Below are 27249 nucleotides of genomic sequence, written 5' to 3' on the forward strand. Positions count from 1 at the left end.
TCAGGGTAATGAATTCTGCAAGGGTTTGAAGTGCCTGGACTTGGGGGAATCTCTGTGTCATGTATCTAGGAGTGACAACCCCCAGTGGTTAATTACTGCCACGGATGAGAGCTGAGCTGCTAGCAAAATGAGAAGTTCATTATGAGTTAAATCTGAAGTTAATTGGATTCACATTTTCACCCATTAGTATACAAAGATACACCTCAAAATGCTCTTTAAGTTCAAAAAAAAAAGTTAGGCTCTGGCAAGATGGTGCCAAATGCTGCCCTGGGTTATTTTATCCTGGCTTTGATACAACAATTATCTTTCATGTAGACTGTTTGACTCCATTTCATAAACCACCCTGAGGTGTTTGCCTCGGGAGGTATGAACCGTTGTAAAAATGTCTCTTGTAAGTTATGGTCTGCTCAGAGGAGAAAATATTGCTGATCTTTGTTAGAGCTGGTTACAAAACTGAAATTTTTCCACAGCTGAAAGTTTTGAACAAAATGTTTTAATTTGAAATATTTTGCCAAAAAAAGATCATTTTTCTATTAAAAAATTTGAAATGAGTCTAAAGGAAAATTTTCATTGCAAATCAGAATTTTCATTTTGTTTCGAAAATGTAAAAATATTGCGTATTGATTTTTGGCTTTCAGATTTTCAGTCCTTGCCTACCTTTCCTCATGCGGGCTCTCTCTCTCTCTTTACTTCCTACCCCATTTTTTCCAATTGGAAATGTGGGAGAAGATTAAACTGGGATGAAAAGAGGGGAAAGAGAAACTGTTTTCCCCCTCACTTTTTCACCTTTCTACTTTTTGACAGGGGAAAAAAGGGAGAGGGGGAAGCAAAAGAGAGAAAAGAGAGAGAAAAAAAATCTGAAAACTGAAAATCAAAAACTGAATTTTGTTTGTTTTCAAAAACTGAAATGAAATAAGATTTGCATTATGTGATGAAACAAATTCTCATTTCAGATTGTTTTGTCCTAAAATTGGAAAACTGTGTCCAAGACCTGTGTTTGCAAAACATCTTGAATGAAAGAAACTGCATTTTTTGCAAGATAATTGTTTCAATTGAAAATTTTCAACCTGCTCTAACCTTTCTTTTTTCTGATTTTTCTTGCAAAGGATTTCTGAATTTTGCAAGTGTTCTGCCAGAGCTACACAGGTGTCCTGGACAGTATGTGTACCTGATTTTTATTCCTACAATAGAATTTAAGGGTCTAAATTTTCAAAATTGACAAAGGATTTTGGGAGCCTTCATTTTGTGGATTCTCACTTTTTAAGACATCTTTGAAGGGCCTGGTTTTCAGAGGATCGGTGTTCAAATTGGGCACCCCAAAATGGAGTCACTCAAGATAATTAGTCACTCTGGAAAATTTTGGACAAGGTGACTTTGCATAATTAAAGCATCTTTCTCCCTCATCCTCCACCCCAGCCACACCACAATATAAAGTGCCAGGGGAGGCAAATACAAGTACCAAGTAGTGGAAGGGCCTGCAAGCTATGAAAAGAGGCAGTGACAACATATTTCCCACCCCATGGGAATCCGAGAAAGCCCTCCATGGATGTGGGCTCTCTGTTCCTTGTATGAGGATAGGGCAAGCAGGGCTAGAGAGTTGTCTCTCCACATGGCCTGTTTAGTTGGCAGTCCCATGGTTGGTCTGCTAAAGCACACTGCTAGAAGCAGCATTAACGTCTACTCCAGGCCAGGGCTGCCTAGAAAAAGATGAAAGATGTATAGTAGACATAGCGGTGTAGCCACTGGCAACACAGCTCCTACTGGAGGCCATGCAAATAATTCCTCCAAGCACATGTCTTCTATAGAGCCTACCAATGCAACTGCACCAATGAAAAGGTCTTCTTATATTTTTGAACTGGTTTGAGATAAATCTGTCTCCAGGCCATCCAGTACAGGGGTAGTCAATTATGTTTTGTCAAGCTCCAAATTTCTTGGCCACAGCATAGTCGAAGTCCAGACTCCAGAGAAAATAATTTCAAATAAAAAAAAGATGATAATAAGTAAATAAAAGAAATTCAGGGTCCAATCAAAAGTGGCTGGTGGTCTGTGGTCCACCTATTGTTTACCCCTGCAGCACATATATACATGGTATTGTTTACTTTACAATGCAAGTTTCTTTGGGCATAGACCAGACCTTCCTCTGTGATTTGTACAGTAAATAGTTGATAACCATAAGAATAAGGTGGGGCAAATCAAATACACAAGGGCCATCAATTACCTATAACAGAAATTTGAGTCATTTAAGCCACAGGCTCACTGAACTCAAATCAGATCACAGGTGATAATCAAAATAGGATCAACCACTGTATTCATTTTCCTAAAGCTCTGGGACAGAGAATCGTTTTCTTTATATTTGTGTACAGCACTTGCCATAATGGAACCTCTGAGCTCCACCACAAAACAAATGAGATTACTGTTGTTATTTTATAATAATAATTTGCCCGATTAATAGGAGGCATGATAATCTAGCATTTCTAGGAGCTGTATGGAATAAACCCATATAGATATTTGCATCAGTCTCAAAATGATATAAATCATTACTTCCTTATAACTGAAATGAAGTTGTGGTTGAACTATATGGATGTATGAGCTAACGTATCATGATCCGTTGTCACTGTAGTATATTTTAAACATGTCTTTATTCCAACGATATAGACTCTATCTGTAATCAAACAAACCCTAAGCCGACATTTAAACATGCAAACCAAGCCTGCTATGCTGAGGTTGCATCAGCAATGCCATTCTGGGTCAGTGCTAAGGAACTCATAATCACTGTAAGAGCTAGAGTTGGTGATTGAGTAGGTAGCTGATATAAGCCCTGATCCTGCAAAGACTTGTGGGTATGCAGAATTGCATGTAAAATTATGTATTGAAAGTACTTTTACGAAAGGTCTTTGCAGGATCAGGGTATTGGTATTTAATCGGTGAGACGCGCTCCATGGTGAAAATGGGCAGTTTGTTGCTGGAAGTGCTATCTTTTGAATGAGAAGTAAAAGTCAAGTTGGAGTCCACTTATGAGCACACCATGATACTATTCATATAAAAGTATTATCCCTGGTGTCCTGGTATTTTCCAATGTAGGTAGCTATATCCTACTGACCTAAATTTCTTCTGCCGTTAAACAGCATTTTCCACTTCTGTTCCTAAACTGTTGTGTGCTGTCATGGTGGGGTATTAGTCAATACACTTTACCCCAGAAGTAGCTACATTAAATACATCCATCTCAAAGCAATTTACAAAGAAAGATTGTTATCCCCAAATGAGAGATGATGAAAACAAGCTATGAGAAGTGCAGTGTTGGCCAAGGTCTCACAGCTGCTCAGGAGCAGGCGGGGGACGAAAGTCCCATTCTCCTGGCTTTCCCATGTAACAACATACGTTGAGAGTTTCTCAACATCTGTTTTACATGCCCATGTGTTGATCATGTTTTCAAAGGCAGGGTGATTTAACGGCTAATGACTATGCAGTACACCATTACAGAAAAGGGATGTAGAGGCATGCACACAATCCTATACTTGTACTTCTTTGCCCAGGTGCAATTTCTGAAGTTATAATTTTTTTAAAACTGTCTATCTCTGTATATCTATGTGAAATCAGCCCATTTATTAACAAGGCGCTCCGGGTACAGTAAAATCTTTGCCCTTGGTCTGTAGCCATATGGTAGTTTAACAAGGAAGATCTAAAGTTTCTTTGGGACCAAAATAGAAAAAAACAATCCAATTCTGCAGCAATTCTTAGAACAAAACATGGTTTTAGGAATATTCCTCCCTAATGATAAGAGTCACTCTATTGCTCCCAGAACTGTTTCCTTTGCCAGGAAGGTTGGAAGCAGTTAGTTATCTGCAAAATGTAAACCGGATTTGTCAGCTAATCAACGATTTGGAGTGCTCAGCATTATGAGTACACCATAGTCCTCTTTGCAGTGGAAAGGAGTGAGCTGTATATGTTCCCTCTGTCACTGACAATGACATACAGTCAGCCCTGTTAGCGCTGACATAAGGTCATCTTTTCATCCCCAGTGAGGTTGGGGAGCTGTGCAGACTGTCTGCTAGTGTTTTAACCAGTGGTCTTACAAACTCCACAGGCTCCTACAATCTGTTTTACATTCCTTTGTTATTGAATTTCCAGGGCTGGGAGAGCCAGAGCCAGTGTGGTCTCTTCAGTCCTTTGTTCTGCTCTTCTCTCGCTTGCTTTCTCATTTTAGATTTTAATGAAAAATATGTGCTAACATTTCCAGCTAACGCTTGTCCTCTGCTCACAACCTAGGGGTGATCGCGGTGGTGAACTGAGAATAATTCAGTGACTGAGCCCAGTCCTCTTTCCTTAGCCCAGTGTGGAGAAAGGACAGTGCTAGGATTAAGGCAGGGGCCTAGACCACACCAGGTGGTGGGTTCTAGTCCTACCTCTGCTCTCAGTTTCTTATGTTACATAGGCCAGATTTTCTAGGTATTTAGGCACCTAAAGGTGCAGATGGATGCCAAGGCACTTTTGAAAAACCCACTAGGAGCTTGTCCTGCATTGCCAGGTGCCTAAATACCTTAGAAAATCTGGCCTTTAGTCTCTCTTTGCCTCAGCTCCCCATCTGTAAAATGGGGCTAATACTACTCCTTGTGGAGTCTTGTCTACTTAAGCTGTAGGCAATTTGGGGCAGGGACTGCCTCTTACTATATGTTTGCACAGTGCCTGGCATGAAGGGAGCCTTAGCTCAGCTGGAGTTGTTCTTAATAATAATGTTAAGTCGTTTCATTACCATTGACATAATCCAATCTGTGGGACAATCCCCAGTTCTTTAGAAGCATCTGAGATCAGATGGAGAGGGAGAGAAGTAGGGGTTGGGGCAGCCCCTGAGACCTGCTCCCAGATTCTCAGCTGGATCAGAGAAGCTGGTGATTGAAAAGAGCCCTCTCCCTGCCCAAGCCCAAAGCTTGCAATGCGAGGACTCTTCCAAGCATGTTAATCAGCAGCTGACACAGCGAGTCACTGGGACAGGGGCTGCAGGTGTCAGGTTTCCCTTTCGATATGGCTCACTGGGAAGGAAAAGCAGCATTTGCGAAGAGCAGTTTTTCTGCCTCTTCCATAAAGACAATGAACAGATAATTGGATGCAACAAAAGCCAAGCTTTATCGTCATCCTCAGGCCAAAATCGTCCAACTCGGGTGCCTAAAGTTAGTCACCTGCATCCACACTCAAGCCCCTGAATAAAAGTGGCCTGATTTGAAGAGGTGCTGGGCACCTGTGGAAACTGGAGTCACTCAGCACCTCTGAAATGATCCTGGACGTATCTGATTGTGAGACAGGCTTTTGAAAAAAGTGAAGTGGATTGTAAGTGAATTAAACCCGGTTCTATGTAAACTACGAGATGGGTGAATTGGGGCTGGAGAGTGGGTTACAGCAGATCAAAATAGGAAGAAACTGCTCTTCAGTTCTCGTGGCTGTCATCACAGGTCTAGATGCTATTTGATGATGTGGCATCACATCATCATGCGGATACAGCAAGGGGACAAAGGAAGGGATGTACCCCAAAGGCATGCATGTTCCAAAGCAGGCCAATAGACAGCTAACCATGGGGAGGGTTGTAGGGGGCACATCCCTGGGGCTTCCCGTCCCTTTCCTATGCATCACTCAGGTTTGACTAGGATGGAGAATCTCTACTGATGTAAAAAGTCATGAACGTGGTGGTGGTGGTGGTGGTGGTGGGGGAGGGGGGATTCCTCTGTGGAACACTTGGAAATGCCAGACTTTTATGCATTTCAGAAGATTCCCGGCAGGAAGGTTTGATATGTGATGTCTCTTGTGATCTCTCTCTGCCTTCCACCTAGAAGGGAGAGAGCTCTGGGAATGTTGCCCTCCTTTTCTGCTCCCCTGGAGGGCATAGGAAGCTGATAGGGTGCAAATTGAGAGCTCTCTGTTTGCACATCATCTCATCTCCCATCTGGTGCTGCTGCCACTCGTCTGACTGGCTGGGAGCCCCAGAAACCTCCCAGCCAGGCACCCATCCCTGCTGCTGCTCCCACTGCAGATTCTGCTGTCCGCTGAGCTATCAGCTCCTCAGCAGAGGAAGAGGAGCTCTCACTTCACTTGTTAGCCGTGGGGGGTGGGAGTGGGGAGAGGAGTGGGAAGGAGGCTGTGCTCCTCTCTCTGATCGAAGGGGCTGATGTGAGACACCAGATTGATAGAAACAAGATTCCCAATAGAAGCTGGGAGACTTAAAAACTGCCCTCGGGCTCATGACTCCAACTCCAAGCCAGTGTCATGGGATACTTATGCCACAGAGCATCTATGGGCCAGATCCTCAGCCCCAGCATCGCTCCACTGCAGCTCGATTTGTAGCAGGACTTTGAAGCCAATGGCGCCCTGCTGATTTACTACAGCTGCACATCTGGCCTGACAGGTTCATCTCAGGATAAAATGTGCTCCAACACAAGGTCCAGATGTACTGCTGCTCCAGGATGTTATCTCCGATGCGTTCTGTGTACAAAATAAAGGGTTTAGCAGATATTAGACTGCCGTGACTCGGTCTCTCACTCTGTTCTGGGGTTCCACAGTGCAGCAGAGCAGATATTTAACTTCACTAGGCAGAAGTAGCAGCTAGAAAATACACACATCTCTACAGCAGAGTCTAGTTCTCTGAGCCCTTTCCCAAGTAGCCCTTCTTTGTTAAGGGTACTTCGTTTCTGCCATCAGTGGGTTTCATTAGCACTTTCATCTTCGTTCCAACGGAAATCCCATGGCCCATCAATACTGGATGGTCATATTTACGTAAACACTCACCCCCATGCTTTTCCCCTCTCCCGCTCCGAGTGTGCTTTCTGTAGAGAAAGGTATATGTCATAGAGATGGCTGGAATTTGTCAAGTTTTTTAATTTTTTTTATTTTGTGCCCTCCCCCACCCAAAAGGAAAATATTTTGATGAAATTGTCCCCATATTCCTCTCATTTTTCCACCAGCTGATTTGTTTCAAATCCTGTTTTGCTCACAAGTAAAACGGTTTGCAGGTCTCATTGTAATCTTCAGCAGAGGTTTTATCAACTGGATGGAAGCAACAATTTGTCTTGAGTGACCGTCTGCTAAAATAAAGGCTCAGAAGTCAGTAGTGAGGAAATGTGAAATATGCTGACTCCTCTGAAATCAATCCACCTTCCCATGTAGTATGTATAATCCTTACAGATTCACACCACTCTCCATCTCCTGGCCAGAGGGAGAGTTAACTAACAAACATGAGTTGCCTGGTGTTGAGAGCTGGCCCTTTCCCAGGAAAGCCAGCAGGGTGTTTATAGAAATTAAAGCTCAGTTTATTTTTGAGTGACACTAGTACCTTTGAAAAAAGAACAGGAATACTTGTGGCACCTTAGAGACTTACAAATTTACTTGAGCATAAGCTTTTGTGGGCTACAGCCCACTTCATCGGATGCATGGAATGGAACATATAGTAAGAAGATATATATACATACAGAGAACATGAAAAAGTGGAGTAAGAGGCTAATTAATTAAGATGAGCTATTAGCAGGAGAAAAAAACTTTTGTAGTGATAATCAAGATGGCCCATTTAGACAGTTGACAAGAAGGTGTGAGGATACTTAACATGGGGAAGTAGATTCACTATATGTCATGACCCAGTCACTCCCAGTCTCTATTCAAACCCAAGTTAATGATATTTAGTCTGCATATTAATTCAAGCTCAGCAGTTTCTCGCTGGAGTCTGGTTTCGAAGCTTTTCTATTGCAAAATTGTCACCTTTAAATCTGTTACTGAGTGGCCAGAGAGGTTGAAGTGTTGAATCTATTTTCCCGTGTTAAGTATCCTCACACCTTCTTGTCAACTGTCTAAATGGGCCATCTTGATTATCACCACAAAAGTTTTTTTCTCCAGCTCATAATAGCTCATCTTAATTAATTAGTCTCTTACTCCATCTTTTCATGTTCTCTGTATGTATATATATCTTCTTACTATATGTTCCATTCTGTGCATCTGATGAAGTGGACTGTAGCCCACGAAAGCTTATGCTCTAATAAATTTGTTAGTCTCTAAGGTGCCCCAAGTACTCCTGTTCTTTTTGTGGATACAGACTAACATGGCTGCTACTCTGAAAGTAGTTCCTTTGCTAAATCAAAAGCCCCCATACCTGTGAGGGACTGAGACACATGCCGTTTTGCAGCTGTGAAATGTATGCAGTATCTCTCTCACCTTTGGATCACTTAGCCCTTCAGTAGAGACCGTAAGTCACCACATTAGAAACATGGTAGGCGGTACTAACCACACTGCCTAGCAGGAAGGTCATTTCTGATTGGTGGGCTGATTTAAAGCCTCTGGAACCCTACATTTGTTTGCATGGAATAATTTATTATCGTAACTGTGATAATACACTGGTTTTAGGAATTCTTGCATTTTTGGCACCAATAAAGGCATCAAAACAAATGTCAAACCATAGGAAATCTTTTTGTTTCAGATGAAATCCTTATTAGTCTGCTGTTTATTTTCTGGGGATGTTCCAAGACCCACCAAGTATAGCTAGATCACAGACAGCTGTGTGTTTCCAGGGTCTACAAAACACCCGATGAAGTGAGCTGTAGCTCACGAAAGCTTATGCTCAAATAAATATGTTAGTCTCTAAGGTGCCACAAGTACTCCTTTTCTTTTTGCGAATACAGACTAACACAGCTGCTACTCTGAAACCTTACAAATTACAGTAGTCAAACTTTGAACTTGTGTGGGAGGATAGGAAAACAGTCACAGCAACAAGGACAGAGCATTTTGATCTCTGATAACAATTTGCTGCCTGAATTGATTAATTAGGATGCCTGATGAGGGATCTGTTCCTTTAAAAATACAGGAGTGGTGACACTAAGTTCCAACCTAGCAGACTGACTAACATGGCTGGCATTGCTCCAGGGTCCTAAAGAGAGATGATCTGACATCACCAGTACAGTGTGTGATATGTACTGATACAGAGCAGCAGTAAGGATGCCCCACTTGAGGATTTGCCCTCTGAATATCAGGGCCTTTAAGTTCAGCATCAAGAATTGAGGCGCCAAGAATCTCTCAGCTCTTTTGAAGACATAGGCCTCAGACACTCGCCAGGGTGACACTTGATATCTATGGAAGAACCAGGAATCAAACCCAGAACACCAGTGAACCTACTCTGAGTTCACAAGACCATCCACTTTGAATTCTTACCAGGGCATCTATCTGCAAGGTCTTTAATTTTCACTGCTACATTTCTGAAGTTAACCAGGGAACTACATTCATGTATCTCTGTGATACCTAGAAGTCCTGCTTTGACTATTTCAACATGTGAAAAAAGTTTACTTGGGGATTTGAACTGTGAAATGCAGAATTTCAGCCTTACTCTTGTATGGGAAGTTTAGAATTAATGCTAAAGTAAATAAAAACGTTGCTGATAGTCTTGTATTTCTATCTCTTGCCTTTAGCATAGCAGGCAACCCGATAAACTGAGACCATTAGGGATGTCAGAGCTCCGAGGATAAGAAAGAAAGAAAGAAAAAAATAGACAGACAGGCCCTAATCAGCATGTGCTTAACTTCTAAGCATATCCTTAAACCCAAGGCCTAGAGTAAAAGAAATGGCTTGCTGAGGTCCAAATAAGTTTGATTTACAAAGCAATTACTTGAATTCAGTGGCATGTACGCACATGGTTTTTGCACTGTAATTTACTAAGACTAACACCCAGATCTGCTGATGAGAAAGAAGCATTCACCAACATTATCTCTGTTTTACAGATAGAGAAATTGAGGCACAGAGCAGTCACATGGCCTGCCCACAGTCACACGTCCAAACCAAGAATAGAAGCCAGGCCTTCAGAGACCTAGACTAGTGTGCAAGCCACTGAACTACACTGGCTCTCCATGAGTGGGGCTACACCAAAATAGTCCCCATAATGAATTTGCAAGACCTCTGCAGACTATCCTTATGTCAGTAGAAGGGCTTATTCCTAGAATGTTTGCTAGGCAAATGCCATTCAAATTGCTGTCACTTCCCACTTCGTGAATGATCAGTTTCTAATGCTATAAGTTTATTTTGACAAATCTGAGCTTCAGAGAAACTTGGGAATAAGGAAGGACCAGCAAAGTTCAAGCTGGTTTGCCTGCCTCAGTGCCGAGCCGTGTGCGCCTTCCCTCTCTGTCGCTCACTTTATCAGAGCTTTATGGCAGCTTATAAAGAAATTGTCTCTTCTCTCCCTGCCAAGCTAAAAATCCCACTTTGGTATTCACAGTACAGTTATGACAAATGCCTGGCCTGTGTTCTGGGTGTTCAGGGAAATGTAAAACCATGTCTAGTTGTTGTGAATGCTCACATGGTGATTTGTTGGTTTGATTCTTCAGGTCGTGAATTGGCAAGCACAACCCTCCCAGGATACCCTCCTCACGTCCCCCCTGCTGGACAGGGCAGCTACTCTGCTCCAACACTGACAGGAATGGTGCCTGGTGAGTTTAACAACCCCCCTTTGCCCCCCCCCCCCAGCATTACAGAAGCAAAGCCAAATGCTTTCTGGTTGTTCTGCACTGATGCCAGTAGAAGACAGAATTACAGTGATGAAAAGAGAAGAGCAGATGCAAAGCGAGTCTAAATAAATAAACCAGCCCCTCTCTGGCACAAGGGAGAGCCTAACTTCTCCACTGCCAAAGCAAATTTTTCCATCCAGTATGCAGGGAAAAGCCTTTACCCCACTGCATGGCTGTTTGATAAGTGTTGATCCGATCACGTAGGGATAGCTGCAACCTTCCCCCCATTCGTCATTAGGATAATTGTAATCGACACTTTAATGTTGAGCACGTCACACGTATTTGTGGCAGTGGGCTAGAAAAGCTGTGCTATGGCAAGCGTTTTTTGGACTGGAAGTGGTCAGATGGTTACTTTACTAAGCCCAAAATCTTAACAACTCACGCGCCACTGACTTTTCCACAGGCTTTTCCCTTTTTTTTGGTAAACCCTTTTTGCATGTTTCTGAGATAACCCCAGTCTTGTGATGGGAGCTGCTGATCATCTGCTGGAAGGCACTCCGGCACAGATCTTCAAAGGTACCTATGTGCCTAGCTCCCATTGAAATCAGTGAGAGTTAGACACCTAAATGCCCTTGAAGAACTGGACCTGAGCGACCTCAACTGCTTTGGAAGTCAGCGGCAGCTGACCGTGCCCAGATCTTATAAGAGGCACCTTGAAGGATGAGGTCCCTATGAATACAGTTGAATTATTCGTTATTAGCAACTTTTGATCCACAATTACTCATCTATGATCCTAGACACTATGGCGATACAGTTGGTGCTTTAGACATACAGATAGTGATAAGGCTACAGACAGATGTGTGTTATGTTGTTTTAACTCCTGGGTTTGACATTTAAGTATGATGAAAATCATTGACTTCAGAAGAACTGTGTGGATTTACAGCAGCTGAGGATCTGGCCCTCACAACCTTTGATCTCAATGTTAAGGCCACCGCTGCCTACTAGGAAAAGTGTTATACAGTATTAGAAAACCCAAGCATTTAAAATCATGGGTCTTGAAAAAATAATAATGTTGGGTGTTTTTTTTAGTTGCTTTCTGGTTTCTGGGCCTTTAGGGTGCACTCAGATCATAGTTCCATGCTTTCCATGGCCAGGAGGGTTAGAAACTTACTCTGTTTTAAAAAAATGAAAGCTGAGATTATTTCATAATCACATGACTCCAACAACTGGGGATTAAGAATAAAATATCATAAAACTTGCGATAAACAGCGTAAGAGTTGGTAACACTGGCTTTATGTTCAGAGTATGTGGGAGTTTGCATATATGATCAATCTTGATCGCACTTGTCTCCTGGTAATGTCTTTAAGAAATTAAGAAAAAACGCATTAATTCTTCATGTGAATTAGTTTTAAGAATTAGAAGTATGAATCAGGTCATTGTAATAACATTTAGAAAAAGTGTTGCAATGCAATTGAAAATAATGTATGGGGGGGATTTTATAAAGATTGACATAGATACAAAAACATTACTTTCTGCTCAAAAAGTAAATGTGCTGTAATAATCGCTTATTTTATATAGCTGTAAGGATTTACATCATATAAAAAAACTGGCCTAGAACTTCAGGACAGATTCTCAACTGGTGTAAATTGATCTTGATCTGATTTCAGTGGAGCTTCAGCAATTTGCACCAGCTGAGAATCTGGCCTGAAAATGCAACAACATCTTGCTGTGATTGCAAGTCACTTCCTACAGTTTAAATATTAAGAACCTAAAAAAGTCCCATCAGTGTTAAGACACTTTCTTAACAAGATTTCCCTAAATGTGTTTTGCAGTTATACAAGCATCTCTGAACAGCAGCTAGGAATAGAGATGGGTGAACTAGTCAGGATAAAACAACCTGCCCCTGATCATTCAATCAAAATCTGAACACAAAGCAATGCTTTATTTTGCAAGTTGGCAAAGTTTAGTTAACTTCATTTACTCTGACTTCCTAGTTTTCTCTAAGTCTGGAAGCAGAAGAAATGCAAAACTGTGAGAGATGTTGTTCTAGCACTATTCCCCCTATGTTCAGAAGCATGGCGTCCTGGTATCTAGTGAAGGAAACTGATCTCAAGTTAGCAAGAGCTGTCTTTCACTTGAACCAGCCTGAAAATGGGAAGGTTTGCATGAAGCTTCTTGGTAGCAGCAAGTGTTAAATTATGCCCATAGCACATCTGTGCTTTTAAGGCTAAGCCTGAATTGTGCAGCTGTTATGAAACCCAAATACTCTGCACATTATCTAAGATGATGTTAGTTCCCTGAAGTGAAAGGAAAAGATCGTCCTACTTTGCATCCTGGAACAATTTGCATCCTTACAAAGGAGGGGCCTACCCTTTCATGTGACTCAGGATTTTGGATGACCTGCTGAAGATGCCTTGAAGGGACCTGATTTTCAGAAGGTGCTGAGCACCTGCTCTTTGAAAATCAGCCCCTTAAAGGTGCCCCAACTTGAACAGTAGAAAATTGAGTCACTTTTGAAAATGTAGTTGATGATGTTTCAGGGTGGTTCTGATAAGATTTTATCTCAACTAGTCCTTATTATTGTTAATTATTATTATTATTATTTGTATAAGCGTAGTGCCCAGGGACCCGAGTCATAGTCCAGGACCCCATTGTGCTAGGCGCTGTACAAAAAGACACTCAGTTGTGTTTATCAAGTATGCCTAAGCACGTAGGCTCCTAACTCCCATTGGAGTGTGTCTGAAAATCCCTTTAGGTATCTATCTGCACCTTCAGGTGCTGAAATCCTTTGAAGACCTTGCTATGTTTACAATGTGCTTGAGTGTGGACTACCAGGAGAGGGTCAAGTGCAGAGCACAGCGAAGTGTTGCACTGTAACTGTCCCCTGTAGGCACTGCTGGCATGAGCTACAAGGTACTTAGTTTGCATTAACATCGTACTGTTTGAAAGAAGACTACGTTAAAGTGAATGAGGTACCTTTTAGCTTGTGCCAGGAGCATCCCCACAGGGCAGTTAGAACTCAACTCTTTGTGCTCAGCAAGTCGCACACCCTCGTAGGCCGCACTGCGGCACAGTGTAGACAAGCCCTTAGTCTCTGTCTCAGTTCCCCATCTGTAAAATGAGGTTAATAGCCCTTCCCTACCTTGCAGGGGTGCAGGGAGCATAAATACCTTACAAACTGTGGGGTGCTCAGATACTACTACTAAGTAATGGTACCTGGGATGGGCAGGTATGGTAATATCTAAGACAAATCGCACATTATTTGGCAGAGTTTAGAAAGATGCAATGCAATGATCTAGACTCATTTCAACTGATTTCTTTGTGTAACAGATCTATTTGTAACTACACGTAGCCTGGTGTGACCCATTAGATGGAGTAACTGCAATGTTCCTTTCACTGGTTCTTTTACTAACAACCTTCAGCTAGGTTGAAGGTCACCTGCAATTCTTCTAGGTTCTCGTTCTCATTTAAGTGAGGGTTTGCTAACTAGAATCCAGAATACTTTCTCTGTCCTCACTTGTCTCTTGTCATTTGAAGGGCCGGTTTCAGAGGCTTCTTCTGAATGCATACAGTCTTTTATGATTTGGTTCTGAAGGAGCTGATGGATCAGGTTTAATGCTGTATGCACATCCATGTTTGTGCTCCTATATGGCTGAATTATGCGGCCCTGAAATGTATACAAGGGGAATGTACATTTCACCAATTCTCTGGGATTCCCTCCTAGACCTGCCGTTTCCCTGGAATAATTTTCAGAGCATAGGCTCAAAATGTGGTTATTAGATAAGAGCTTTAATTGTGAGCCATGGACCATTGCTATAATTAACTGATTGTGTCAGTAAAGTGTTTAGACACAGGGGAGAAATATAGACAGGATAAGACCTATATGATGTTTTGTTGCATGCTTGTTGCCATCGACATCATTTATGTGACTGTGAATAACCCGGTCCCCAGCTACAGTGTTTGTGTTTGTACAATATTTGCCAGGGATTCACAGAGCATGTGGCTGAGGGGCTGGGGAATGAGTGTTAACTCTTATAACTCAGGGATGAGAATACCTGTCCTGAGACATGGTAGATCAGAGCTGAGTTTACCTAGCTCCTCACTCTCTTCTCTCCTTTCCTCCATCCCCACACCAGCTCCCACTCCCTCTCTCCCAGATCTTGAATGAGAGTCCTTTGCTCCAAAGCTCTTCTCAGCAGGCAATGAACCTCGTGTTCCTCACTGGCCTGGCCTTTTCTGCCAGCCACCTCTTCAGTGCCGTCCTCCCGGCTCCATGCCAGCTCCTGCCCTCCCCCTGCCACTGCTGTCCCTCTGTCACGCACCCAGGGATTTAGTGCGGTTTAAACAATCCACTTTAAAAATTAATTCAGATTAACTTTCCTGAGTGTCCTTGTGAGACAAGCTCTAAGCAAGTGTTAGGGGGAAGCAGTTTTGAATGAACTTCCTGGTTGCACAGGAGAGATGGAATTTCCTGGATTAGCACCTCTCTTGCTTTTTGGTCAGTTTATAAATTGGGTGTCTCTTGCTTCACTGTATTATGGTGGGATACCACATGAAATATCCGGGGTTTAAAAATACAGGCACTGACTACCTCTGAGTGAAGGACTTTCGGGTAACTGTAAAATATCCTGATTAATTATCTGGCTCCTACTGATTTAGTTGGAGGTTTGAAACCCGTAAACCATTAGATCAAATTGTGAATCCTACAGCTAAGGAATGAGGAGGAGTTTTCTGGTTCCTGATGAATTGATAGGATCATCAAGAGTTAACCAAGGCCCAAATCCTCAAATGTATTTCTGTGCCTAACTCCCATAGACTTCAGTTGGAGTTAGGTACTTAAATACTTTTGAGGATCTGGGCCTAAGAGGGAGCTTTCTGGACAAGAGAGAGGTGAGCTTCATAACTAATTCTATAGCTAACCATGGTTCTACTGCAGCTTTAAGGCAGGGGCCAACATTAGTGGGAGTTGCTGCTGCTGTGGGACATACACTGCTGGTTGGAAATCTTCTATCCAAAGAGGTTTTTGATGAAAATGCCCTTTTCCTTTGATGTAGGCACCTATTTTCAAAATGTGTTGTTTTCGCTGAAATTTCATTTTAAAATAACCAAAATAAAGCATTGAGATCATTTCCAAATGGCCTGGTTTGGTATTTTTGGAACAAAAGTGATTTTAAACTTAAAATTTATTAAAGGCCAAAATTGGAACAAAGTGTTTAGATTGAGATGAATTTTTTTTTCCAGAATTTTGTTTCATGGCAAACTTTCAAGTTTGTTGTGGTTTCGTTCCACTTCTGGAAAAGGGAAAAAAAAATCAATATTGGGGCTTTTCCCACTAAATGGAAAACACAGTTCTCTCTGAGCTCTAGGCACAAGACTTTCGACTGCAGTTCCCCAGCCCCCAGGGACAGCAGGGACATGCTGCACCTTCCAGGAATTCAGGGTGTAGTCTCCTCTGTGGCCTGTCAGCTCTGCTGGAAGGGACGATGGCATACATCAACAAAGAGAATTATCTCCCCCGATGGGACTTGCAACCAGCTCCCTTAAACCAGCTAACTCATTAATTGAAAAACTTTCTCCAGAAAAATCAAGTTCTGTATTGTGCTTTAAAAATGATAGCCTTGTAAAACGAGAGCCTGGTAATGTTTTGGGATCCCAGGATCTTAGCAGTCCCTGCACACTTGTTGTCTTATCGTACTGACTGTCATGCATGAGAAAATTGCCTGTGAAAAGTAGCACTTCCAAGTGGCACTGCAGTGCCAGCAAACCAATTGCATATTTCTGTGATAACATCATGTCTAGATGTGCAGAATTCCTGGGTCTCCTATGGAAGCATGCTCCAAAAGGGTGGAGATTTACGTGTGCATCATTTGCCAATATAATACAATATAATGGCTGAAATTTTCAGAGCAACCTATGGGGTTTAGACATTTATTTTCCATTCATTTTAATGGAAAGTTAGCATCTAGATCCTCTAGGCTTTGGAAATATCAACTGAAAATACACAGAATCTTATGCTAGGCACCATTATTTACAACAGATTGTAAACTTGTAGGGCTAAATTTTACTGTTATTTACACCCATGAAACTCTATTGCCACCAATGAAGTTGCGCCAGTGTAAATGAAAGGGGCATTTAGCCCAACATTGCTTGGTAATGCAACCTAATAGGACACAACATTACACATGGCAAGTAAGAATATTGCTTCCAGTATGTGTTTTTTTTCTTCTTCTTACTTTTACTGGTCCTTATTCTTACTGGCCTTTAACTTAAGCATGTGCATAGATCCCATTGCTATTTATCAAGGCATTTAAGGACGTGTTTAGGTGCTTTACTGAATCAGGGGTACTATGAGTGAAACATATTTGCATATATCCCACTAGCTGTATGTGGCAGTGTGGCCCAGTGAATAGTGGACTAGGAGTCAGGAACTCTGGATTCTCTTCCCACCTTTTCCACTGGCTACCTGAGTGACCTTGATCTATGACTTCCCCTTGCTGCATCTCAGTGTTCCTTTCCTTAAGAGAGGGATAATGATGCTCATGTGCTCTTGTAGAGAATATAGTGATGTATAGATGAAGATAAGCGTTAAGCATTATTAGTTATTACTGTTATTATTTATTGTATTATGTGTGGTCCAATCCGCAAACCTCTTTTGCCCAGAAATCCCATTCTTGTCAATGAGAGCAGAGTCTGATTCAAGAGCACTGCAATCAGTGGGAGTCTTTCAATTGACTTCATTGGGCTTTTGATCAGGCCCTGACTGAGGGCGGTGTCTTGGATTGGGCCCAGAAGTTTTGGTTAAATTTCCACATGGTTAAACTTGAGTACATTACAGTCAAACAGCAATTTACAGGTATGACTCATCTGAAATTCTTGTGAACTGAACAAAGTAAATTTTGATTTGTGAATTACACCATTAATGTTACAGATTCTGTGAAATGTGTCTGGAGAGAGATTGTGGTATCGGGGACTCATCTTTTTAAGGGCTGAGCTTCCCTATCTCTTGGAATAAGTCCTCAAGCACTTCCTCAGTTTTATTGGTTCCCTTACCCACGCCCCCAGCCATTGAAACCACAGTCCCCAGTAACACATAGATCTGCTTGTCCACTCAGCAGAAACCGTGAGAGAACAAAACAAAACTGGAGCCAAATCCTGTCTCTTACTCATGCAAGAAGTACCATTGACATTGGCCCTGTTTCAGCTGCTGTCAAAGGCAATAGGATTCTTCCCATTGACTCCAATGGAAGCTGTATTGGGCTCCTAAATGGGACCACAGGTGTAATTGTGGGAAGCAGGACAACGTCTTTAGAAAAGGGAAAGAGCCAAAAATTGCAGCACTGAGAAAGTACTATGGCCCAATTTCCTGTTTTACCTGGTACCTGATTGATTGGGAAATTATAGCCCAATCAACCAGATACTGTAATTTGGCCTGACGGATCTTAGTCAAGGACTCTGAGTATAATGTATTCCTCCTGCCTCTGTCCTTGCACTGGTGGAAGTGGTGACTGTGCTCTGCAGGGAAATGTGTTCTCAGTGTATGGTTTTAGAAGACAGACTTGGAATTCGGGGTGGACTCTAAGGGATTGAGGCAGCTAGAGCTTGAGGATAATTGGGTTGATTTGTCACTGGATCTGGTATGGGCCAAGGAACTGATAGTCAAGTTTCGAAGAGGGTCTGTCCATGTGGAGGTGTTCAGTTGAAAGCTGTCACACCTTTTGTCCTGCGGCATAGGCAGTGCCCTGTTGTCCACATTTGTCTGTACACCTTTCGTAGTCCTCCTTTGGCTTTTCAAGGTGTTCCTTCACCTCCTCTTGGAGGTGATGGATGTCTTGTACTAGGTCTGAGGTAGATATGTTGGGGAGAATGTATGTAGTTGTGGGTGAAATTGGAGGTGGTACCCATAGTTGATAAAGAAGGGGCTGTGGCCTATGGATGTGTGGTCTGCATAATTGTATGAGAACTCTGCATAGGGTAACAGTGAAGGCCAGTCATCCTGGTGATGGTTGATGTAGCATCATAAGTATTGTTTGAAGATCTGGTTGATTCTTTACATTTGGCTGAGGATGGTAGGCAGAGTACAGGTGGACTCCTAATAAAGGTAGGGTCTCGTGCCAGAAGTGGGCAATAAACTGAGGCCCCCAGTCAGAGGAAGCACTGACAATGGACTATATTGTTTATCCAGAGCTGGGTGGCTTTCTCCACAGAGGGTAAACACATATAGAGAACCAAGAGAGCCATCTTAGAAAACTGATCTACCTCCATTAGGATAGTCGTGAAACTACTGGATTCTAGTAGTTCCACCACAAAGTGCAGGAAAAGTCCTCCCAGGGCTGAGGTGGTGTGTCCAGAGGATGGAGATGACTACAGGGTTTCTGGCATGGGATCTTAGAGTGGGCGCACATCTTGCAAGAGACTACAGAGGTCTCTGTCGTGGGGCGCACTCAGGCCCACCAGAAGAAATGGGACATTAATCATTGGATTTTATATTGTCCTAAGTGTCCTGCCAGGGAGGAGTCATAGCACAGTTGTAGAACCACCACTCTCACAGGACCCTTCCCAGGTGTCATGTGGTTGTTGGTTGATAATGGCCAACTCATTGGGCAGAATTCCTGAGACAGAAGCAGAATGGATGAGTGCAAGTAGATCCTGATGGCAAGTCAGATTAAGTATGGGACTTGAAAATGTGAGCTGGTCCTGGACTGGGATCTCATGGATCAGAGACATTTCTTCAAGACAAGGTTTCATTGCCATTTCTGGTTCCAGGGCGGTATGTGACAGTAAAATTGAACAGCAAGAAGAATAGGGACCACTGGAGCTGTTGGTTTTAGAGCCTTGGCCATACAGAGATACTCTAGGTTCTTATGGTTGGTAAACACTTGGACCAGATGGCAGGCCCCTTCCAAATAGAGTCATCACTCTTTGAAGGCAGTCTTAATTGCCAGAAGTGCCATGTCCACAATCTTGTAGTTTCATTCAGTAGCAGTGAGCTTCCTTGAGTGACTATAATGTAATTATCCTTGTGGGTGGGGGAAATACCAGTCGCACATACCAGTATCATTTAACTTCAGAAGGGGGAACTACACAAAAATGAGAGAGCTAGTTAAATGGAAATTAAAAGAAACAGTCACAAAAGTGAACTGCATGGAAGCTATTTTAAAACACCATAATAGAGGCTCAAACTAAATGTATAGTCCAAATTTTAAAAAAATATATAATCCCAACTATATATATGAAATGATGGGGTCTAAATTTACTGTTACCTCTCCAGAAAGAGATCTTGGAGTCATCACGGATAGTGCTTTGAAAATATATGCTCAATGTGTAGCAGCAGTCAAAAAAGCTAACAGAATCTTAGGAACCATTAGGAAAGGGATAGATAATAAGACAAAAAATATTACAATGCCACTATGTAAATCCCTGGTATGCCCACATCTTGAATACTGCCTGCAGATCTGGTCATCACATCTCAAAAAAGATATACTGGAATTGGAAAAAGGTGCAGAAAAAAGGCAACAAAAATGATTAGGGGTATGGAACAGCTTCCATATGAGGAGAGATTAAAAAGACTGGAACTTTTCAGTGTAGAAAATAGATGACTAAGGGAGGGGGAGATATGATAGAGGTCTATAAAATCATGAATGGTGTGGAGAAAGAGAATAAGGAAATGTTATTTACTCCTCCTCGTAACATAAGAACCAGGGGTCACTCAATGAAATTAAAAGGAAGAAGGTTTAGAGCAAAAGGAAGTACTTCTTCACACAATGCACAGTCAACCTGTGGACCTCATCACCAGGGGATGTTGTGAAGACCAAGACTATAACGGGGTTCAAAAAAGAATTAGTTAAGTCAATAGAGGATAAGTCCATCAGTGGCTGTTAGTGAAAATGGTCGGGGATGCAACCCAATGTACCAGGTGTCCCTAAAGCTCCAAATGCCAGAAACGGGGACTGGACAATAGGATGGATCACTCTATAATTGCCATGTTCTGTTCATTCCCTCTGAAGCATGTGGCACTGGCCATGTCGGAATCCTGGAATGCGTAGCTGGATAGGCACCTGTGAATGAGAAGCGCCTGGATGGGGCTCAGGGTACGTCTTAGTGAGGTTTAGGGTACAGGGAAGTTCTCTTCCCTCTAGGCCCAGGCTGGTTTCACCTGATGTGCCTGGGCTGGATTGTTTCTCTGAGCTCCTTGATATTCACACTGGGTAAGCTGAGATGGCATGTCCAGGTTCACGGCAGTAGAAGCACAGGTGGTACTGTTGGCACTGTTCTTTTTCATCCAGTGTGAGTTGCTGATGAGCCAGATCTTCTTGCATAGTTTCAGTGGGTGATATAGAAGCTGAGGTCATGGTATGCAGGACGGGTGTTGCAGGAAATCTCTCCTCTTCCCTTCATTCTCGCAGTCAGTTATCGTTGTGGGCAAGTCTGATGCTTGTGGGTGTTTGTGGTTGTGCTGTTTGGTCCATTTTTGTTGCACTGGGCTGGGTCCTGTAGGGTTATTGTGTCTGAACAAGCTGCCATGGCTGGGATGTGGCAGCTAGACCTAGTAGTTGGAGCCAGAATCCTCAGTCATGAGACAGGAGTCAAGAGTCAGTTAGGCTGGGATACTGGAAGCTTGGAAGTAGGAGATAAACTGCAGATCAGCACCGTGAGTTGGGAACCCGAGCTCAGGCCGGGTCAGAATACTAGGAGGTCAGAGGCAGGAGATGGACAGGAGGTCTGAAGCACAAGTCAGATGTCAGGAGTCAAGCTGGGACAGAATGCCAAGAGATCAAGCTGGGGGAGCAGGAAGCAGAAGGCACAGAGTCTAGAGCAGGGTGGAGTCCTGTTGTTTGGACACCTTCCTATTCCTGCTACTGGTTGAAGTAGGGCCAGCAGGCCTATCAGCCGCTCGGGGACTCTGCCAATTGGACCTTGGGACAGAGCGTCACACTGGGGCTGGGCTTCCTGGGGTCAGGCAAGCTATTGTCAGCAAGCTGCCAGGTGGAGGGTTGGAGTGTGGCTACTCCCATGAACTTTTTGGGCCCAGGTGTGAGACCTGTGGGTCATGACACCCAGGACCAATGCCCAAGCAGTCCACTGGGTGACAGGGACCACAGTCAAACCCTTGAAACCACACCAGATCCCCCATAATTGTAGCGGAAACTTCATAACCAAACATCTTGGGTGCCAAGTGTACAGGGATGAAAAAACCCATGCAGCCCTTGGCCAATTTTGCCCTATGGCAAACATCCCTTCCAGAACCCACAACTGGCAGTCACCCCAGCCCCTGGCATCACCGGAGATCCAGCTACTAGATTCACGGAGGGGTGGACCAAGAAGCTCACAATGGCTACTGCTCCTTGATGGCAAACTGCATCGCCCACTTACTGCTCTGCCACCACCAGATGGGAGCCAGTCACCCAGCCCAGCACCACTCCCACTGCCCCACAGCAGCAGCAGCAGCAGGATGTGACCCCTTGCTGCTGAAGGGGAACCCAGCTGAGATCTCCCCCATGCCCCAGTGGGTGTTGCCCTGGCTCCCGGCCCCACCCCAGTGAGCGGAATGAGCATTGCAGAATGGCATATGCATTTGGAAATGTTTTTCACACCATCCTCTGTGAGATCAGAGCTGCAAGGGAAGGCTGGCTTTAGTGGATCAGTTGTAATAACAAGAACCCAGCCAAGCCAATGCTTCTGTCATACACAAGACATCCTTTAGAGTGTTTTCGGGCAGCACTTTTGAGATCTATTGCCTTTCTACAGCACTTGGCACACTAGGTGGTTGGGACATCAGAATTACCACACGGGGTCAGAGCAGTGACCATATCCTGTGTCCTGGCTAGCAGCAGATAATTCAAGGGAAGGAACTAGTAACCCCCGCATTGAACAATTCTGAAATAACCTACCCATAAGGGAAGTTTCTTTTTAACTCCCATCATTGAATAATTTCTGCTCTGAAGCATGAGAATTTGTATTCCTTATAAATGTTTATTCTGTCTAATGTACCTCTCTAGATGTTCTCATTATCCAATAAATGTCTAGTTCATTATTGATTCCTACTAAATTCTTGGTTTCAATGATAGTTTATGGTGACGAATCCCACAGGTGAATTATGTGTTGTGTGAAAAAAGTATTTTTTCTATCAGTTTTAAATTTGTATCATATTTATTCCAATTGCGGTTGTGACCAAAATGTGCTAGATGCTTTCCAAACAGAGATGTCACAGCTTGTTGGGGAAAACATTGTGTCCCGGTGTGCCTGGGGCAGCCCTCACTGAAAATGCCAAGGTCAGGGCAAGCTGCAAAAGGGAGAGCATATACTCCCAAAACTGGCGGTAACACTGAAGTTAAACTTACCAACCAGTCACAAATTGTGCTTCTGATGCCCACCCTGGTTATCAAGAAGCTGAAAAAAGAAATCACACAACCCCCTTTATTGCATTCCAGTTCTCTGGCTTCCAATCAGCACATAGGTCCAGTACAGTGAGAAGTTACTTAAAAATTCTACTCACTGTACAAATTGTTCTTCTGCACCCCAAAGGGCCAGCCACCTTGCCAGGTCAGTATTAGATTGGGTCTTACCCAAAATACCATGCTGCCAGCCAATCTTTTAGTGTCTAAAACTAAAGGTTTATTATAAAGACAAAAGAAAGAACAAGAAGAGAGTTGTTAAATGGTAAAGCACTCAGATACATGCAGAGACTTCAAAGTCCATAGACCAGGTTCTTAGCAGTATTGGTGAGTTTTCTGGCTTGAAAGTCCCTCTGGAACACATCCACAGCTTGGATGGGTCATTCAGTCCTTTGTTCAGAGCTTCATCTGTAGAAAAGTCACTCCAGAGGTAAGAAGCAGGACTGAAGACAAAATAGAAATGATGCATCTGCCCTTATATTCTTTTTGCCATGTGGCTTGTACTTCACAGCACATGGCATGGAAAAACCTTGGAGTTCCCTGTCCATCGGCATGCTGCTACAAGTCCTGCTGACTCATAAGGTGAAGCCCCTGGCATCTTTCAATGGGTTCTTTGTACAGCTGATGACCCTTGATGGGCCGTTGAACAGGCTAGGCAGTGCTGATGCCAATCTCTCTGGGGGTGTCACCCAGAAACAGCACAAATTTGGAAATACAGATATACCATACATACCTATATCTCACAATGCAAAGGTGATACAAACATAATAACAAGATGATCATAGTTGGCAAATCGTAACATTTTCACAAATACTTTACATGGCATATCTGGTCAGATTCCTTACAATTTTATAATATTGGTATTAACAATATCATAAATTGTCTCCCATATTTCATACAGTGTCACACAAGCATCACTTTGTCTTGTACAATAAGAATGTTAAATGGGAGTGCCCAGTTTATCTTCATTCCGTTTATTATTTTATGTATCTATATACTACCCCTCTGATCTCCTTTCTAAGCTAATCAGTCCCACTCCTTCTGTTCTCTCTTCATATACAACGTTTCCATTCCTCTCTTCACTTTGTTGCATGTCTCTGAAATGCCCCCATTTTGTGCTATATCCACAACTGGCTGATTTGAGACATTTTGACAACATTTAATTTGAAAAAATAACTGGGAAACATTTTGACAAAATGTTTGCTATTATTATTATTATTTTTTAAAATCCTCTCTTTAGTTATGTTCTTGACAAGAACTGAATATAACATTCCAAGTGATTCATATATGCCCATGATTTATATCATAACATGGTATTTCCCCCCCATTGTTTTAGAGGTTCAATCATGGTTTTAATGCCCCCCCCAACACACACACACACACACACACACACACATGGAAATTGATGTTTCAGTGTCTTGGCAGATGCATATCTGGTAATAAGTGACATTCTGCAGACAACTTATATTGTACAACATGTAAGAATATGACTGATTTTCTGTTGCAACTTGCAATGTCTGGTATTTCCAAACAAGGGGTTAAATTCACTCCAGGTGTAACATCACTGAAGTCAATGGAATTACACTAGGAATGAGTTTGGCCTCTTGAGTTAAATATTGAGTGCAGTCCTTTGTCCAGAATCTGTGTGTGCACCAGGGGCAGAGAACCATCAAGCAGCATCTGTCAGGAGGTGCCAAGTGTCTTCTACATGCTTCTCCCGCTTCAAGGGGTGGGAGGAAGTGGAAGTAGAAACAGCAGCTACTGCAGTCAGAAAAGGGGAGTGAAAGTGTGGGTAAGGTAGCAAAAGGGCTGACTGAGCTGAGAAGGGGTCCAATGTCTAATGCAAACCACAGCACTTCCAGCAATACAGAACCCCCTAACAGAGTTTTGCAGCACCAGACCAAGTCATGAGACCAGGTTCTAATGTCTCTGCCTGTCTAGGTTCTTAATTCTCCATCACAATAGAAACTGATTGTGTATCTCTTATTATACATTATTTTGTTTGTAATGTGGCAGCCCCTAGAAGTTCCAAAACAGAGATTAAGGCCTCATCATGCAGGACACACACATAATGGAGGTAGTTCCTGTCCCAAAGAGCTTACAATTCAAGTGATCTTTTATTTTTCTCCATGCCTTGCAGCTTGCCCTTCTGCCTTGCAGGCAGCTAACAGACCCATATCAGTTTTCTCAAGCATCAGAAATAGACAGAGGGCTCAAGTAGCCTCCCTCTCCCCCCAGTGCAAATTGGGAGTAAGTTTTTATTGTGGTGAAATGGGTGTTAAGTGGGAGGAAAATCAGATTTAAAATATAGCTGGAAATGGACAGATAGCATGTGTCTGCCTGGCACACCCCTTGTACTTTCAGTTTAAAAGCATGCTGCATATCCCCGTTGTCCTGTCCAAAGGACCTGTGATATATTATAATTGAATTTGAATAAGGTTATGCTTAAATAATCATGCTCATTCATTTAAATATTTGTTCTGGTTCTTGTGCTGAAAATGCGAAGACAATGGCCCTTGTTACCCTCTGGTTTTATTTATTTATTTATTTATTTTCACTTTTCTCTTCTTGCCTTCTCTGGGGATGAAGTACTTGGCCTCATCGCTCATTTTTTCCCTTTCACTTGACTGTCATTCTCATTGTCCTCTCGGGGCTCAGAACCGAGGGTGACAGGAAAGGGTAGACCGTCCGGGATAGTGATGCTGGAAATATAGTCATTAATGGGACTCTCGAAACCCAGATGTCCTTTCTGAACACCGGTAATTTGTTTTTAATGAAAAACCATGCAGTGACCCTGAACAAATGAATTTCCTTCCTATGAAGTCTATGTGCAATTACCCGACTAAAGGCACCTGAAAACAGCCACATTCAAAACTGGGATTTAAAAAACAAAAAAAAAAGCCGCAGCAATTGTGCTACCACTGTCTTTTGTTTATAAATAGGCTTGGAAGCATTAGATTTCTAGTGGTAAATGTTGATTTCACTGTGCACACACAAACCAATCAACATATTTCCATTGATAACCATCCACATTCACAGACAGGCAGAATAAGGAAAATGCTACTTGAGAACTTCTTAGTGTTTGATTTAAGGCAGTTCACTGTGTATATTTTGACATAGGTTTTTGACAAATAGCTGTAAAGTTTAACTTTTTGAGTCTCAAAGTCTATGTGATTAACTAGTTATTGTCTGACTGCCCCCTCCCATTATTTCCCAACTTGCAAACATTTAAATGGATAAAAATAGAAAACAATGTTTAAACCCCATAATTATGTGCAGCTGTGAAAACTTAAAATGATAAAAATAAAAAATAATGTTTAGAAATAAATATCATTATTATCTGTTGAAATAATTTTTAAAATATCGAATTCTCCCAAGCCTAGTTATAAAGATGATGCTTTGTCAAAAATACTAGACACTTGGAAACAGGTATGCAGTTTTTACAACAATTCTTCTTGTTGTGACTAGCGATGACCATAACATAAAAGACCACAAAGTAATGCCGAGGAAGAAGTTAGATTGTGTGAATTTTCGTCTCTGAAGGCTGATTATTCTAATGTAGGAATGCATCTTATCTGTACCTGCCAGGGAAAACAATATATCCAGCAACCTGCTTAAAGAGAGCAAAATGTAGAGCCACCACTATTGTATAAAGAACAGAGACATGAGTGCCATGGATCAAAATGGAGGTATTAGGATTTTAGTACCTTTTCAATAAAGCCTTTGTTTTTTCCAGGGACTCTGAAGATCTTAGTCATATTTATTGTTATGTGTTTATTGGATTTGGTCTTGATTTGTGTAAAAGCTCCAGTTCTGCTAAAGTTTTGTGACAGCATTTTGTAATCTTCTGACGTGCAACAGTACATGTGTGAAAATGAGTTAATTGGAAGGAGAAAAAAATTACGAAGGGGAATGGCAAAAGATAGCATGGCAGAAGATATAATGGAGCAGAATTAGAATCTGATTCTCCTCTGACTTACACCCTGTAAAACTGGTGTAATTTGATCAATTTCCGTGGAGTTACCTCTGATTTACATTTATCTAAGTGAAAGCAAAATCAGGCCTTTAATTTTTAAACAGGTGAAATAAATGAGAAGTGAGTGCTTGAAATTCCTTCAGTGTACTAGAAAGCTGGTAAAATACCTATTACCTTGGAGCCCAAAGAGAATTTATAAACCCACTTGCTATCTGTCCTAACCCTGCTCCATAGTCTGGTTTCATAGCAAGGTTTTTTTTCATCATACAGATTACAGGCACTTATTTCCCCCGCCCCCAGTATCGCAACATTTTGCAGGACAGGAATGCAGTAGGCCAAACTGTATGTGTCTCGTTTGCATTTGCTCCTGATTCATGTTACGTTATTGCTCAGAGCCAATTCTTGCTCCAGGAATAGGCTT

At 42.4% G+C, this 27249-nt stretch overlaps 1 protein-coding gene across 5 annotated transcripts in view; it reads left to right on the forward strand.

Annotated features, from left to right (window-relative positions):
- PAX5 (paired box 5) overlaps positions 1-27249 on the forward strand; it is a 238089-nt gene that overhangs the window by 159196 nt on the left and 51644 nt on the right. For all 5 annotated transcript variants that reach the window (XM_038403330.2, XM_038403327.2, XM_043514630.1 and 2 more), the window contains one exon: positions 10341-10442. In XM_038403330.2, the coding sequence (XP_038259258.1) occupies positions 10341-10442 (102 nt within the window). The remainder of the gene's footprint in view (positions 1-10340; positions 10443-27249) is intronic.

The sequence above is a fragment of the Dermochelys coriacea genome, chromosome 5 (assembly GCF_009764565.3).
Source record: "Dermochelys coriacea isolate rDerCor1 chromosome 5, rDerCor1.pri.v4, whole genome shotgun sequence".
Lineage (NCBI taxonomy): Eukaryota > Metazoa > Chordata > Testudines > Dermochelyidae > Dermochelys > Dermochelys coriacea.